The sequence below is a fragment of the Balaenoptera borealis genome (assembly GCF_965194805.1).
Source record: "Balaenoptera borealis genome assembly, chromosome: 20".
Classification (NCBI taxonomy): domain Eukaryota; kingdom Metazoa; phylum Chordata; class Mammalia; order Artiodactyla; family Balaenopteridae; genus Balaenoptera; species Balaenoptera borealis.
In genome coordinates this window covers 23816629-23831121 of record NC_138879.1, presented here as the reverse complement: position 1 = coordinate 23831121, position 14493 = coordinate 23816629, and the positions used below count along the sequence as shown (strand labels likewise).

The window sequence follows — 14493 nt, the reverse complement described above, 5'->3', positions numbered from 1 at the left end:
CTCCCCGCTAAGCTGCTCTTGAGAAAGTCCTGGACCTCCCTCAGGAGCTACTGAAGGCTGGGCATGTCTCTGTCTCTCCAAGCAGGACCGTTTAAACAGCAAGAAGCACAAAGCAAAGGATGACAAGAAACCGATGAAATCTACAAGTCGGGACAGGCTTTCCTTGGAAGACCCTGCCCCTGACAGCATCATCCTGTCTCAGGAACCCATAGATCCCCTGGTCATGGAGAAATACACCCAGAGGCTGCATACTGAGGTGAGGGCAAGAGCCTGGCACTCAGCCCTCCCCTCACTCACACCTGCCCTGCATACCTTCCTCCACTCCCTGGCTCCCTCATTCATTCTGTTTATCCCACAAACCATAAGTGCCTACTGCACTGTGATGGAAGCAGAGCTGCCCTTGTGAAGGGCATCCTAGTGTTCAAGACAGACCTCATGAATAAGTAACACCTCTGGTATGTTAGGTGATGAGCACTATGGGAAAAAGAGAGAGACCAGGGCTGGGGGATGGGGAAGCCCCGGGTGGGGGTAGGTGAGCCTCATTGGAAGGTGACATCAAACAAAGAGTTGAAGGGAAGTGAAGTGTGGCCACGTTGACATCTAGGAAGAGTGCTGTGGGCAGAAGAGGGAGTGGGCCAGGAGGACAGAAGGGCAGAGGGTCCACCAAGAGGGAGCGGGTCATGTGGGGCTTTGTAGGCCATTGTGAGGACACAGTGTTTTGAATTGAGGAGTGATATGGTCTGACTCATGCTTTAGAAGATCACTCTGGCTGCCATTTTGAAATAGATTCTAGGGGGGACAGAGCAGAAGCCTTTTCCTTTCTGCTGCTCCCACTTCTTCTCTGTGTTAGGTGTGTCTTGGCAGATGTGTTCCTTGGGTGAGCACCATGTAGAGTGAATTTCCAGCAAGTGTAAGGGTTTTGAAACGCTGGAGAGACTTTATAAAATGTGTTCTTAAGCAGTAGGTCCTTAGGGATTCACCTTTGTGTTGTGTTCTGTTCTTTGTCATTGTTGTTGGTTTTGGAGGGGAGATCCACAAAGCCATGTTTGATGTGTCAAGGAGTCTGATGGCAATGCTTTGTCTTCCTCTGGTGTGGACAGCTGGGTAGCCGAGATTGTATTGTGCATTGCGCTAACATTCAGATCACATTTAATCAGAAGCTCCATTTGCTGTTGGTGACATGACTGAGATTTGTGGATTTCCATGGGGTCTAGAAAGTAATCATAGGGCTCTGAGGACCCGTGGGGTAGTCTCTTGCTTGGCTCTTTGAAATTAAGAATCAACTTGCTGAGGCTTGTGTGGTCCAGCTCCACCACAGGGTACAGTCTTGGAGACATTATTTAGTACGTGGATCTGTGATCTTACTGGAAGGAAAGTTGGTCTCCAGGAGGCCAGGGTAGAATTGGGTCACCCCAAGGGACTAAATGGGCACTGCTCCCTGGGCCTCCCTGGAATTGCCCCTTTAACCACTGTAGGCTCTGATGTCCCCATATGTCCAAGGGGCAGTGCAGGATTACCACCCCAGACAGGTTCAAAAAATAAAACTGGGACTTCCCTGGTGGCACAGTGGTTAAGAATCCACCTGCTAATGCAGGGGACACAGGTTCGATCCCTGGTCTGGGAAGATCCCACATGCCGCGGAGCAACTAAGCCCGTGTGCCACACTACTGAGCCTGCACTCTGCAGCCCGCGAGCGACAACTACTGAGCCCACATGCCGCAACTACTGAAGCCCGCACGCTCTAGGGCCCGCATGCTGCAACTACTGAGCCCGTGTGCTGCACCTACTGAAGCCTGTGTGCCTAGAGCCCGTGCTCTGCAACAAGAGAAGCCACCGCAACGAGAAGCCCATGCACTGCAACGAAGAGTAGCCCCTGCTTGCCGCAACTAGGGAAAGCCCACGTGCAGCAACGAAGACCCAATGCAGCAAAAAAAAAAAAAAAAAAATCTATTTGCAAAAACAGAAGTCCTACAGAAAGTTTAGTTTTATCTACACAACTTTAGTTGTCTCCCCGCTCCAGCTGTCCCTCTTGTGTAGATGTGTCCATCCATCTCGCAGCATGGGGGTTGCTCCCTTGTGCAGGTGCTTTCCAGAGAGTGAACCTTTGCCTGTGATGTTCATCCCATCCTTCCAGGTCTATGGGCTGCTGGATGCCCTGGTGACCGACCTGCTGGTCCTGGCTGATGAGCTCAGCCCCAAGGAGAATGTCAAGGAGCCTTTGCGTCTCTGCACCTGACTTGCATGCCTGAGCTGCCTTCTGGGAAACTGCTTAACAAACAAATCAATAAAGAACCTTTAGGTTCCTACCACTTCCCTTATGCCTCCATGTCTTGAATGTCAGATCTTGATGAAGTCAGCTCCTGGTCCTCCCATGTCCCACCTGCCCTTGGATTCCCCTCCTCCCCATTCCTGGAGCCATCCAACAGGAGGAGAGAGAAACACAGCTGGGGAGGTGATGTGTGGGATGAGGAGTGGAAGAGCAAATTGGTAGCAGGACAAGGAATGAATCAGGTGACAGGACGGAGAGCATCACCCCTCGTAGGCCCTGCCTCTGGCCTTTGTTGACCCACACTTTTGGGGTCATCTTCCTGGAGCCAGGTCTTCCCAAAGTGTCATCACCAAGAATGACAAAGTATGTGACTAGGAGGAGAACTAGACACCATGGGACCTGGGTGCCTGAGGTCCTCACACTGCCACTGGGCCCAAGGGCCTCGTCCCAGTCCCTGAGGACCATGCTCCCACACCCTTAAACCCTAAAGGCCAGATCCCTTTGTCGTCAGCCAGAGATTATTCTGGATTCTAGCCTGCTTATCCCCCTCCCCATGCCAAGCCACCTGGCCTCTTTGAGCCATTTTTTCTACCTTAAAAACAGCCTCTGGACTTTCTGCTCCCTCCCTTGCTCAGAGAAATATGAAGTGGATGAGAGATGACTCTTGCAAAGAAACATGCTGTCAGCTCAGACTCAGCACCATAAATTCTTCTCTGTCAGTAATAATCATTCTGGGCCAGGCTTCCTGTGCAGAGTGGGCCCCAGGCTCCCAGAGTTTGAAGAACAACTTTGCTAACGGTGGGCTTATTGGCCTTAAATGCTGATGCAGCAGAAGGGAGAGGGGGAGACCTGAAGAGTGGCTACAGTCTCCTACCCACTTGGTTTTGCATTTGGTGCTTCTGATAAGGACCTCATGGGCCTCAAGCATCCTCCAGTTGAGACACGGGAGGAGGTTTGGAGAGAGCAGGGCACTCCGATCCGATCCCGTGTCAGAGACGCAGAGAGGGCGCTGTGCCTGAAGTCCTGATGCCCCCTTCAGAGTTGCCAAGGAGACCAGATGGAAACCCACACAAGGCAGTACTCCACCAAAGGGCCGACCCCAGGGAATGGTGGTCTTGGCCCAGAGGAGGAATATAGGGGTGGGGTGGGTGTTGGAGCCTCCCCTCCCCACCCTTCATTTCCCCTGAGGAGGCAGAGGAAGGGTTAACTCACCGCAGAGTGGGAGTGAGTCACCAGCACTGGCTCCAGATCTGCACCTCCCGGGGACAGCCAGCAGGCAGGCCTCCCACCTCTGAAGGTGCTGCCTGCCTGGCCAGCAGGAAGGGGTTAACATGCCCTGCACTTCCTCCTGTGTCCTGTTACTGCTGAGGCAGACCTGCCTGGCCAGCTGAGCAACTTTCCTCCTGAGTGCTGCCTGGCCTCCAGAAGACAAGCAGGCAGGAGGCAGAGCAGCCGCCCATTCTGGGGACCCTGAGCCGCCCTTCCAAGGGGTCTGTGCCTCCTGGGAGAGGGTGGGTCTCCAGGACGAGCGTCCGTGGTGGATGGCTCTGGGGGTACTCCCGAGGCTGTGCCATCCCCCTGCTGCGCAGGTTGGAGGGTCACTGCAGAGGCTGCTCGTGGTCCCGGGGCTGGGGCCAAGGGAGCCTGCACCAGAGGTAAGCTCCCATCATCAGCGGTGGTGCCTGGCATGAAAGGCTTGGGGCTTAGTCTCCCTTCCAGGTCGCCGGGAGAAGGACGAGGAGGGCAGGGTCACAGAGGAACCTGGAGGCATCTTGCCTGCCTCCCCTCCCTCCCTACAGCCCCCAAGAAGGGGGCCTCCTGGGGCTCGCTCCCCATCCTGGGACTAGCATCTTTGGTGGCATTCCGCACAGACTCCTGCCCACTCCTCCTCAGCCCCTGTTGCACCTCTAGCCTCAGGACAGCCCCCACCCAACTCCAGTGCCCCCAAGACACATCTACCTTTGGGCTGACTTAAGCTTAGAGCTAGGGCTCACTCCTCTTGTCCCTCCTGCAGCAAGAGTTAGGGCACTGCCACTCCCCCCACTGCCCGAGCTGGACCTGATTGGGGGGAAGGGCCTGGCACTAGAGCCGCCTTAGCAGAGGATGGGAGGGGTGCGGGCCCATGGGGGCACACACAGTCTCTGGGTAAGAGGGGTGCGGGCCCGTGGGGGCACACACAGTCTCTGGGTAAGAGGGGTGCGGGCCCGTGGGGGCACACACAGTCTCTGGGTAAGAGGGGTGCGGGCCCGTGGGGGCGCACACAGTCTCTGGGTAAGAGGGGTGCGGGCCCATGGGGGGTAAACTCATGCACGTGACTCAGCATGTCTGGGCTCCTCCCATCTCCCTGAATCCGCACTCTGGGAACGCCATCTGCTTCCTTAGTCCTGACAGATCCGCCAGTGCTGTGGGCCCTGAGAAGAGCAGGCTCCTGTGCCTTGTGAAGTTCTTCTTGGTACCCCATACACAGGAGAGAGCTGATGCTCTTGCCCCTGGGGCCTGCCCCGCCCCATCCCCCAGCCCGTACCCTCCTGCCTCCCGCCTCCCCCACCCTCGTCCCATCTCTGAATTGGCCTCTCGGCCTGGCCTTCTCAGTGTCCTTCCCTCCAGCTGACAGGGTCTGGCTCAAGGTCACTGCAGTAATTCCATACCCGGCTGCCCGGCTGCCGCTGCTGCCACTGCCACCTTATCGGCTGCTGGGTTTCTGTTTCACTCCCTTTTATTTCTGGGCATATTGTGTTCGATAAAACCCTTTGCTTGTAACACCGCTGGCAGCTCTCCCGGCCACCCCCTCCCGTGTTCCTTCCTCTCCTTCTCCCTCCCCTCGGTACTCCCTTGGCCTCACCCTGCCCTCTCTTCCTCCCCACCTTGTCCCCTTACACTTCAGTGGGGGCGGGGCCTCCCGGTGTCTCTGACCCCTCCCTTCCCTCAGCTCAGTCAGAGGCGTGTGGAGAAACCTCCTCCATTTCCAGCTTCTAGGAGAAAGTTCAAGCAGAGCCTCAGGGCCCACACTGAGGGCCCCCTTCCACTACGCCAGGCCCGTCAGGAGGGCCAGGGCGGCCCTGGTAGGGCTCCTGGTGGAGTCAGGATGCCTGACTGGTTCTGCTGGTTTCAGTGGCCAGTCCTGGGAGGGGCTTGCGCTCGGTGGGCTCTAGGGCACCATTATTTCTCACCTTGACTCTTGCCACCCGCCAGCCCACAGGCTGGGGAGGTAAAGACAGGTCTGAGTCACTAGTGATGGGGAGGGCAGGCGTTAAACAAGTGTTGGCTGTGGCATCCCACAGAAGGCCCGCCACTGCCGGGACAGAAAGGCAGCAGAGGGAAGGTAAGCCCGCTTTCAGCCAGCACTCTCCATCTCGTCTGTGCCCCCACAAGGTCCTACCCTCTGGGTCCAAGCTCTCCCAGGCACGCGGGCCCTGATGAAAACTGCCAAGGCTTTGAACTGAGCCCAGGTTAGCAGGGCTGGCTGGAGGGGGAGTTGAGATGGCGGGCAGGGGTCGACAGGCTCCTTCTGACTCCTGCTGAGTCCTAGGGCAGAGCTCCATCGTTGGTGGAGGCCAGGTCCAGCTAGTGAGTGTGTGTGTGTGTGTGTGTGTCTCCACACCAGAGGAATGGTGGTGGCAGGGGGATTTGTGTTTTGGTTTCTGGTAGGGCCCTGGGAGAACCTTTCTCTGTCTTGGGCCTGGGTTTGCTTTTAGCGGATGGCCTGGTCTTGAGGCTGTGGGGAGGGCAGTGGGCTGGCCCTAATCTTCCCTCAGCTGGGAGATCAGAGGTCTACCACGTGCCCAGGGTCTTGGGGGTCTGGGGAGCCCAGGCTGCCCTTGCCCTCAGGGAGTTTTCATTCTGGCTGAGAAGGTGGGACTGAGACAATAAAGCAATCAGATGAATGAACTGGATTCGTATTCTGGACACCTAGGGGTTAGTCCCAGCTCTGCCACCTACATGCTGTGTGACTGTGGGCATGCCATACCCCTCTCTGGCCTCAGTGCTCTGGTGTGTACAATGGGTCCTCTTTGGGAGGCAGCCTCCCCCAGATGCTCCTTCCTTGTCTTGCTGCCTCACTCCTCCTCACTCTTGGCTTCGAATCTCGGATCAGCTCAGCCATCACCTCCTCTGGGAAGGCGCTCCTGATTTCCCTAGCTTGGGTACTCCTGTGCTCCTCTACACCCCCATGCTGGCCTGTGAGTGCCTGTACCCTCTCAAGGGAATGTGTGGCTTGTACAAGGGGGCCAAGGCTTGTACTCCATGCTTGCCACAGTGTCTGGCTCAGAGAAGTCCCCAGGAAATTGGTGTTGAATGAATCAAGCTACAAAAATTAACAGTATAAGAAGAGAGCAAAGTGAGGATGGAGAAGTTGGAAAGGATAGGTCTTACGGCAGATCCCAGCAGAAACAGAGGTAGTGAAGTAGAAGCAAGACAAGTAGGCATTCCTGGGGGGTCACTTTCGTGTCCCTAACTAAGAGCAAAGACTGTGGAGCATGTCTGCCTGGGTTAATCCTGGTTCCGCATTCACCAGCTCTGTGATCTTGGACAAGTCGTTTAATCTTTCTCTCAAACTCTCCCCATCTTCGAACGGAGGTAATAATAATAATGTCTTTGTAGGTGTGATTGTAAAGATTAATGAGCATGCAAAGTTAGAAGTACCTGCTGAATAATAAGTAAAATAAGAAAAATAAAAATAAGTGCCTGCCGAAGGCTGTTCCTGGCAGCAGGGACACCCTGGCCAGGGCTTTAGTCGCTGGCTGAGTGGCCAGCAAGGTGGCCCATTGCCCCTAAGTTCCAGGCCCCCTCTTCCTCAGACCCATGTGGAAGCCAAGGACACAGCCGCCCTGCTGAGAGCACGGCGGCCCACCCTTGGAGACCGTGACCTCTCGACGGTGGCCCTCCTCGGCCCTCCACCTTCGGCTAGGGCGGGGGCCGCCCATCTCCAAGTCCCCAGCCATGACGACATCAGCGCTGCGGCGCCAGGTGAAGAACATCGTGCACAACTACTCGGAAGCGGAGATCAAGGTGCGCGAGGCCACTAGCAATGACCCGTGGGGTCCGCCCAGCTCGCTCATGTCGGAGATTGCCGATCTGACCTTCAACACGGTGGCCTTTGCCGAGGTCATGGGCATGCTGTGGCGGCGGCTCAATGACAGTGGCAAGAACTGGCGCCACGTGTACAAGGCGCTGACGCTGCTGGACTACCTGCTCAAGACAGGCTCCGAGCGTGTGGCCCACCAGTGCCGGGAGAACCTCTACACCATCCAGACGCTCAAGGACTTCCAGTACATCGACCGCGATGGCAAGGACCAGGGTGTCAACGTGCGCGAGAAGGTCAAGCAGGTGATGGCCCTGCTCAAGGATGAGGAGCGCCTCCGGCAGGAGCGGACCCACGCCCTCAAGACCAAGGAGCGCATGGCGTTGGAGGGCACGGGCATCGGCAGCGGGCAGCTGGGCTTCAGCCGTGCCCGCGGTTCCCCGTCCTCCTACAACTGTGAGTGAGCCCAGGGCGTGGCTGGGGACAGGGAGGCAGCCCGAGTTCTGACCCTGGCTCTGTGACCCCAGCTGTGGATAAGAATCCCCACCTTAGAGGGATGTCTGAGGATTCCGTGAGATAAAGAGGGTGACATGCGAGGCCCAAGGCCCGCACATAGTAGGTGCCCGACAAGTCAGTGCGAACAATGATGTTATTATAGGTTTGTTATTGTTAATTCGCTGTCTGGTAGGGGCGTGGTGGCGGAAGCATAGGCTCTGGAGTAGCAGTCCTTATTCTGCCCCTTCCAAGCCATGTGATCTAGACAACCAGCTCTCTGGACCTCAGTTTCCTCGTCTGTAAAGTAGGCATAATCTTATTTGCCTCAGTTGTCCAATTTGAGAATTAAATGAGACCTCGGCCCTGTGCACAGACACACAGCACGTGGTGCTGCTCAGCGGCATTCTCCTTGATCCCCCCAACTCGAGGGCACTGCCCTTGAAAATGGGGGCAGCTGCAGAGCATTCTCAACTCTCCTACTCTCGAAGGGAGGCACTTTCCTGATCTGAGGGGCACTCAGGATGGCCCTCCTTGACATTATGCTGAGAGCTTGGAGAGCTGTGACCTTGACTGACTGGAACCTCTCACCCTCCCACTGCACTTGACCCCAAGCTGGATGGGGCGCAGCTGTAAGAGTCCAGGAACTTGAGTCAGGGGACCTGGGTTCAAGTCTTGCTGCAGGACCCTAGCCAGGCACCCCTCAGAGCTGTTGCGAGTCTGTAAAGGAGGGATTGGACTCTTTTATCGGGGTGGAATGGAGACCTTACACAAAGTGCCAAGCACACTGCCTGGTCCTCCGGGGCCCACGACTGCCAGTTGTTCCCTTCCCCCTCAGTTTCCCTCTCTGAGCCTTAGCTTCCTGGCAAGAGGGGGGCGGGGGAGCCTATGGGTACCTGTGCGGTTACGGAAGCCACGACGGATGGTTGGTCGTTGCAGCCTCCTCCTCATCCCCCCGCTACACCTCCGACCTAGAGCAGGCCCGGCCCCAGACGTCAGGAGAAGAGGAGCTGCAGCTGCAGCTGGCCCTGGCCATGAGCCGCGAGGAGGCTGAGAAGGTAAGGCCCCTCCTGGGGCAGCCGGGGGGCGGAGGGGACGGGAGGAGGGATGGGTGCCTGCATGCCCCACACCTCTGATTCTCAGGCTCCCCTACTCTGGTCCCCAAAGCCCTAGTCCTGCTCCCAAGGACAGCACAGCGCCTGTGTGCCTTGGGTTGGGTTACTGGGATTGGGGTCTGACTCCCCACCCCCAGTCCTCTCTAGCTGGGCCTGGAAGGGGTAGTGTGTGTGTGGTAGGTGGGCAGTACTGTTTGTCTCACGGGGCTGCTATCGCCTCATGGAGGGGAAGGGGTGAGTGTGCTGACAGACACCTTCCTTGGAGACACAGAAATATGCTGCCCCCCATCAGCTGTCCTTATGGGGGGCCCCTGCCACAGCCTCCCCGATAGCCTCCTCTCTGCCATCGCCTCTGTGGATCCGGGCAGACCTGGCAGGACACAGCTGGCCTCGCACAGCAGGGCTTGGAGAGCACTCAGGGGACCCAGAAGAGAAGCATGAATCTTCTTGATTTTTAAACTGCATCTCAGATCCAGATCCGGGCAGGGAGAAGACCACACCCATACTGCTGTCTGGGGGCAGGCTGCCCACACCCACTCAGGGCGGGCATTTCTCTCTCCACTGCCCTTACCGGCACAGGGCGATGCTGCCCCTCGGCCCAGGAGTGGGCGCGCTGGGCCAAGTTCACCCCTCTCTTCCTCCCTCGCAGCCGGTCCCCCCAGCCTCCCACAGGGACGAGGACCTGCAGCTGCAGCTGGCCCTGCACCTGAGCCGGCAGGAGCAGGAGAAGGTAGTGGCCAAGCCTCCTGTGCTGGTGCTGGTGCTGGTGGAGGTGCTACGCGGGCACTAACCAGGCTCTTCCCCCTCCCCGTGGTGGTCCTGCTGCCCCTGACCTCTCAGCGCCCCCCACCCTACACTCTTCTTGACTCCAGCCAAGGTCCCCTCAAGTCCAGCCTGGGCTGCTCATGCTCTCCTCACTCCTGTGCCTTCTGCAGGAGGTGAGGTCCTGGCGGGGAGATGACTCCCCTGTGGCCAATGGTGCTGGGGCCGGACCCCACCGCCGTCGGGACAGAGAGCCCGAAAGAGAAGAGACAGAGGAGGAGAAGCTGAAAACCAGCCAGGTAGAGGGGACTGGGGGCTGTGGGCTGGCAGAGCCTGGGAAATGAGTCGCGTTAAATATCTGTAAACAGTGTAGAACAGTGCTTGGTATCTAGTAAGCACTAAGTAGTGTTAATTCAATGAAAATAGGAGTGGAGGGGGTTTAGCAGACCCAAGTCCCGTCATGCATGGGCTGATGACTGAACTGGTGGCAAAGTGGGATGCAAAGAATCCTGACCTGAGATTCCTAGATTGGGATTCTGGATTTGCTGCCACTTACTTTATGACTTGGCCTCATTGTCATTGTCTTGGCCTCAGTTTCCTCCTCCGTACAGTGGGCTTGTTGGACAGTTCTGGCTCTGACATTCTAGGATCATATGATACTATGGATCAAGACTGGGGGTGGCCTCAGGCATATGGTGCTGAAAACATCTTGGGCTAATACACACACTTTCCAAGAGGCAGGAGTGGGTAGCTGTTGGTAGCAAGGCGACCTTCCAAAGCCGTCCATGCTATCCCTGGGTTGTCTCTGTACCCTTTCCGCCAATGTTCACTGTGGCCAATTTTTCTTGGACACTGACTTATAGAAGTAGGCTCATCATAAAATGTGTCTTACCACTGATGGGCTGAGGGGCAGGACAGCTGAGGAAAGGGTCGGGCAGGCCTGCCTTCTATACCAGCTCTGCCTCTCCCTCGCTATGTGGCTTTATGCAATTTGATTCCCCTCTCTGGGCTACAGCTGGCACATCTGTAAAATGGGCACTCCACCATCTTCCCTACCCACAGCACAGGTTGTTATGAAGATCAGACACTAAACAGATGAGGAAACATTTTATAAACTGGAAAGCACTGTGCAGAGGCGAGGAACCATTAATAGATGTTTGTGGAATGAATAAAGGAGAGAATGAGCTGGAGCGAGGATGACAGGTCAGGGCCCGCCCTTCCTCCAGGTCCCACCCTCTCCTGAGCATGGTTGCCTCTGCCCCCAACAGTCCTCCATCCTGGACTTGGTGGACATCTTCGCACCAGCCCCGGCCCTGCCCTCCACACACTGTTCTGCGGACCCATGGGACATCCCAGGTGGGCATGCAGGGCTGCAAGGGGCTCCCAGGCTGGCCCCAGAGAGCCCCTTCCTTCCCAGCCACTTGCTGGCATCGCCTCCCCGCAGCTGAGGGCCACTGGGCAAGCACTGCACCTCTCTGAGCCTCAGTTTCCTCTGTGTCTTGGGGTTGTAGTGAGGGAGGGGGCATATCTGAGGAACTCAGCTCATGGGAAACTCAGAAACGTTCTCTTGTTGCTTCTGGTCACCCTGGGTTTCCTGGCCCAGCCTGTCCCTGACTGGGAATGTGGCCTGAGCTGCCTATGCCTGGGGGGTCCAGAATCCTGGAATAACTTGCTGAATATGGGCTCCAGCTTGCTGGGTAGTCCTGAGTCAGCATCCCATCTGTGAAATGGGTCCCTTGGCCTCCCAAATTGGTCTGGGTAACTGGGAAGGCCCTGGACTGGGGGTTTGAGTGGGCCTGGGGTCACATCTGTGCTGTCCCCATTTCAGGTCTCAGGCCCAACACAGAGCCCAGTGGCTCGTCCTGGGGGCCTTCGGCAGACCCCTGGTCTCCAGTCCGCTCAGGAAGCATCCTGTCCCAAAGCCAACCCTGGAACTTGCCCCCTATGTTCTCCTCCTCTGAGCCCTGGGGCCGGACCCCAGCGCCACCTGCTGGACCACCCCCCACAGACTCCTGGGCACAGACCTCCCCCCACCACAAACTCCCCAACACTGGGGCCGAGCCCTGGGGGGCCTCGGTGGAGACCTCCAACACACCTGGTAAGTGGAGGGCCAGGGGGTGTGGGTGAGGGGCTGGAGGACTGCTCGGTCCCCTTACCTCCAGTGCCAAGGGGCAAGAGATCCTGTGTTAAGAGGGCAGCTTGTCTGGAAAGGGATCAGCCCAGTGCCTGCCCTTTTGCCAACCCATCTCATCTCCCTTTTCCTCCTTGGCTAGTGCTAGATGGTACCTCGACCTTTGACCCATTCGCCAAGCCTCCAGTATCCACAGAGACCAAGGAGGGGCTAGAGTGTGCCCAGGCCCTGCCCTCTGGGAAGCCCAGCAGTCCTGTGGGTAAGCAGGAGTCAGGGAATGTGCAGCTCTGGGGAAAGAGGGGCCCACCCAGAGCTGGCCTCTGCCTTCTTCCTCTCACAGAGAGACCACTCACTCTCCCTATCAGTGAGCTCTATCATTTCTATTCCAGAGCTGGACCTGTTTGGAGACCTCGACCCCAGTTCCAAGCAAAATGGCACAAAGGAGCCAGATGCCTTTGACCTGGATGTGCTGGGGGAAGCACTAACCCAGCCCAGCAAGGACACCCCAGCGCGCCGGACTCCTGAGTCCTTCCTGGGCCCCTCGGCCTCCTCCTTGGTCAACCTTGACTCATTAGTCAAGGCGCCCCAGGCTGCAAAGACCCGGAACCCCTTCCTAACAGGTAGGACACCACCTCGTCCCTGCTGGGTCTCAACACTGGAGTCCCCTGCTCTCTCTCCGTCTCTTCCTTCAGAGTCCAGACCCTGCCCTAAAATCTTAGCTCTTCCGTATTTCTAAGACCCCAGATCCTGCCACCTTGCCCCTTCCCCACTTAGGGCTCTGTGCCCCTGGCCCGCTCCAAGTCCCCCAACCCAATCTCGTTCCGCAGGTTTCAGCACTCCATCCCCCACCAACCCGTTCGGCGGGGGCGACCAGGGCAGGCCGACCCTGAACCAGATGCGCACCGGGTCGCCGGCGCTGGGCCTGGCGGCCGGTGGGCCGGTCGGCGGCTCCATGACCTACAGCGCCTCCCTGCCCCTCCCGCTTAGCAGCGTGCCGGCCGGCGTGACCCTCCCCGCCTCGGTCAGCGTCTTCCCCCAAGCCCGCCCCTTCACGCCGCCGTCCCCCGGGAGCCTGCCGCAGCCACTGCTGCCCACCTCAGGCTCCGCCGGGCTGCTCAACCAACCCCCGCAGGCCAGCACCAACCCTTTTCTCTGAGCAACACCCCCGCCTCGGGCGGGCCGGCGCGTGCGCGTGACGCCCCGCCCCGCGTTGACGGCGCTGGGCCTCGCCCCCTGACGTAAGCGGGGTGGGCTGCCACGCCAGGACCCACCCCGGGAAGGAAGGAAGGTTGAGACTCCGCCCCGAGGCCCGCGCAGGTGCTGCTCGTCGGCCTCCGCAGACTGTTTGCAGCTACTGGAAATGGAGACTGACGACTTCAGTGGGGCCAAGACCACGCCTCGTAATAAAGAATGGAGCCCGCGTCCTCAGGTCTCACCAAGTGGACTTTTTGCCGGGCGTGGCGGCCAGGCCCGGACCCCAGCACGAATCACCGGCTGCCGTGGGAACGACTGCTCCACAATGTGGGGCACAAAAATGCTCCCACTTCCTGTACAGCACCCTCAGCCTGGCACCTTCGCTTCCACATGCTCCCCAGACTCTTATTCATTCAACCATTTATCACACATCGGCGCGGGGGATGATCTAATAGCAAGGGATAATAGACAGTTGTTCCCTTGCGCACTCGTTATGTGCTAAGCACTTTAGACAGATTATTTCATTTAATCCTTGCATCAATGTTCTGAGGTAGATAATATTACTCCCACTGAGGAATGGCTACATAATTTGTGCAAAATGAAAACGTGGGGCCCCTTGTTCAAAATTGGGTTAAGATTATCAAAACGGGAGCAGCAGAGCATTAGATCAAGAGCAAAGCCCTTGGCCCTGCTCCCTCTTTATAAGTGAGGCTCAGAGCGGTTAAGTGGCATGCTCAAAGTCACAAAGCTAGCAGAGTGGGGCTGCGATTTAGAGGCAGGGGATCTGGCTCCACAGCTCTGAGCTCCCACCCTGGGCCCCAGATTTAATTCACAAGTACTGACTGGCTGCTGTGGACAGAGTGCTAGGCTCGTCTGCGAGGGATTCAAGAATTGCTAAGCCCGCAGCCTCCAGGAGCTCAGAACTCACTGGGGCAGGCAAGCCAGATCCAAGAGCCCCCACGATCCTTTGTTTTACTGAATCACTTACATCTGGCTCTTACTCCTCTCGTCTTTTCACCAGGACTGGCAAGAAACTCAATTTCAGCCATGATCCCTCCTGGGGGGGCTTGTGTGGGGTCTGAGAAACCAAGGGGAGGAGCAGGGCCTGGTACCTCATTCTGAGGGCCACCATGGTGACCCTCACTTCTCTTCTACTCAATGCTCTCTAACCACTGGGCACTGATGTGTCTTCTTTGCTCAGGGTTTGGCTCTGCAGGCAGCAGGCCAAAGGCCTGGGGTAAAATGGCCTTCCATAGGCCAGAAACACGAAAGTTGGTGGGGCAGGACACAGTGCTGGTCTCCTTCCTAAGGTGGGGGTGGGGAAAGGAGCTGCTTTGTTTTTTTGGAGGGAGTCAGTCCTACTGTACCTGTTACAGGCAGAGTGGACAAGAGCATCTACTTAGGAGTCAGACTGACAGCATTCAAAACTGCTCTAAGGTTTGCACTTAATAATCACTTGGTAATAAGTGGTTATGCTCCCTGACCTTGAGTAAATTACTTAACCTCTCTA

At 57.3% G+C, this 14493-nt stretch overlaps 2 protein-coding genes and 1 long non-coding RNA gene across 12 annotated transcripts in view; 2 read left to right on the top strand and 1 right to left on the bottom strand.

Moving 5' to 3' along the window:
* MYCBPAP (MYCBP associated protein) overlaps positions 1–2314 on the top strand; it is a 17855-nt gene extending 15541 nt beyond the window's left edge. For 2 of the 5 annotated variants that reach the window (XM_082372559.1, XM_082372558.1), the window contains exon 18: positions 83–251. In XM_082372559.1, coding sequence (XP_082228685.1) covers positions 83–123 — 41 coding nt within the window. In that variant the 3' untranslated portion in view covers positions 124–251. Of the gene's footprint in view, positions 1–82; positions 1699–2134 lie in introns of those variants that run through there. The other 3 variants (XM_082372562.1, XM_082372561.1, XM_082372560.1) reach the window with 3 other exon arrangements.
* The window catches only part of LOC309618620, a 13461-nt gene extending 8674 nt beyond the window's left edge, over positions 1–4787 (bottom strand). For both annotated transcript variants that reach the window (XR_014238562.1, XR_014238563.1), the window contains exons 1-2: positions 4229–4787; positions 3482–3951 (exon numbers count right to left, since the gene is read on the bottom strand). This is a non-coding gene — a long non-coding RNA (uncharacterized lncRNA). The remainder of the gene's footprint in view (positions 1–3481; positions 3952–4228) is intronic.
* EPN3 (epsin 3) lies at positions 3788–14493 on the top strand. 5 transcript variants are annotated; one of them, XM_082372595.1, is made up of 10 exons: positions 3788–3924; positions 7066–7745; positions 8721–8839; positions 9546–9626; positions 9832–9957; positions 10927–11014; positions 11487–11756; positions 11932–12048; positions 12179–12409; positions 12617–14493. In XM_082372595.1, the coding sequence occupies exons 2-10, from the start codon at positions 7208–7210 to the stop codon at positions 12943–12945; spliced, it is 1899 nt and encodes a 632-aa protein (XP_082228721.1). In that variant the 5' UTR covers positions 3788–3924; positions 7066–7207; the 3' UTR covers positions 12946–14493. The 5 variants fall into 5 exon arrangements, with proteins under 5 accessions (XP_082228721.1, XP_082228719.1, XP_082228723.1 ...); XM_082372593.1 differs by having other exon boundaries at positions 10885–11014; XM_082372594.1 differs by lacking the exon at positions 3788–3924 and adding an exon at positions 5039–5591 and having other exon boundaries at positions 10885–11014.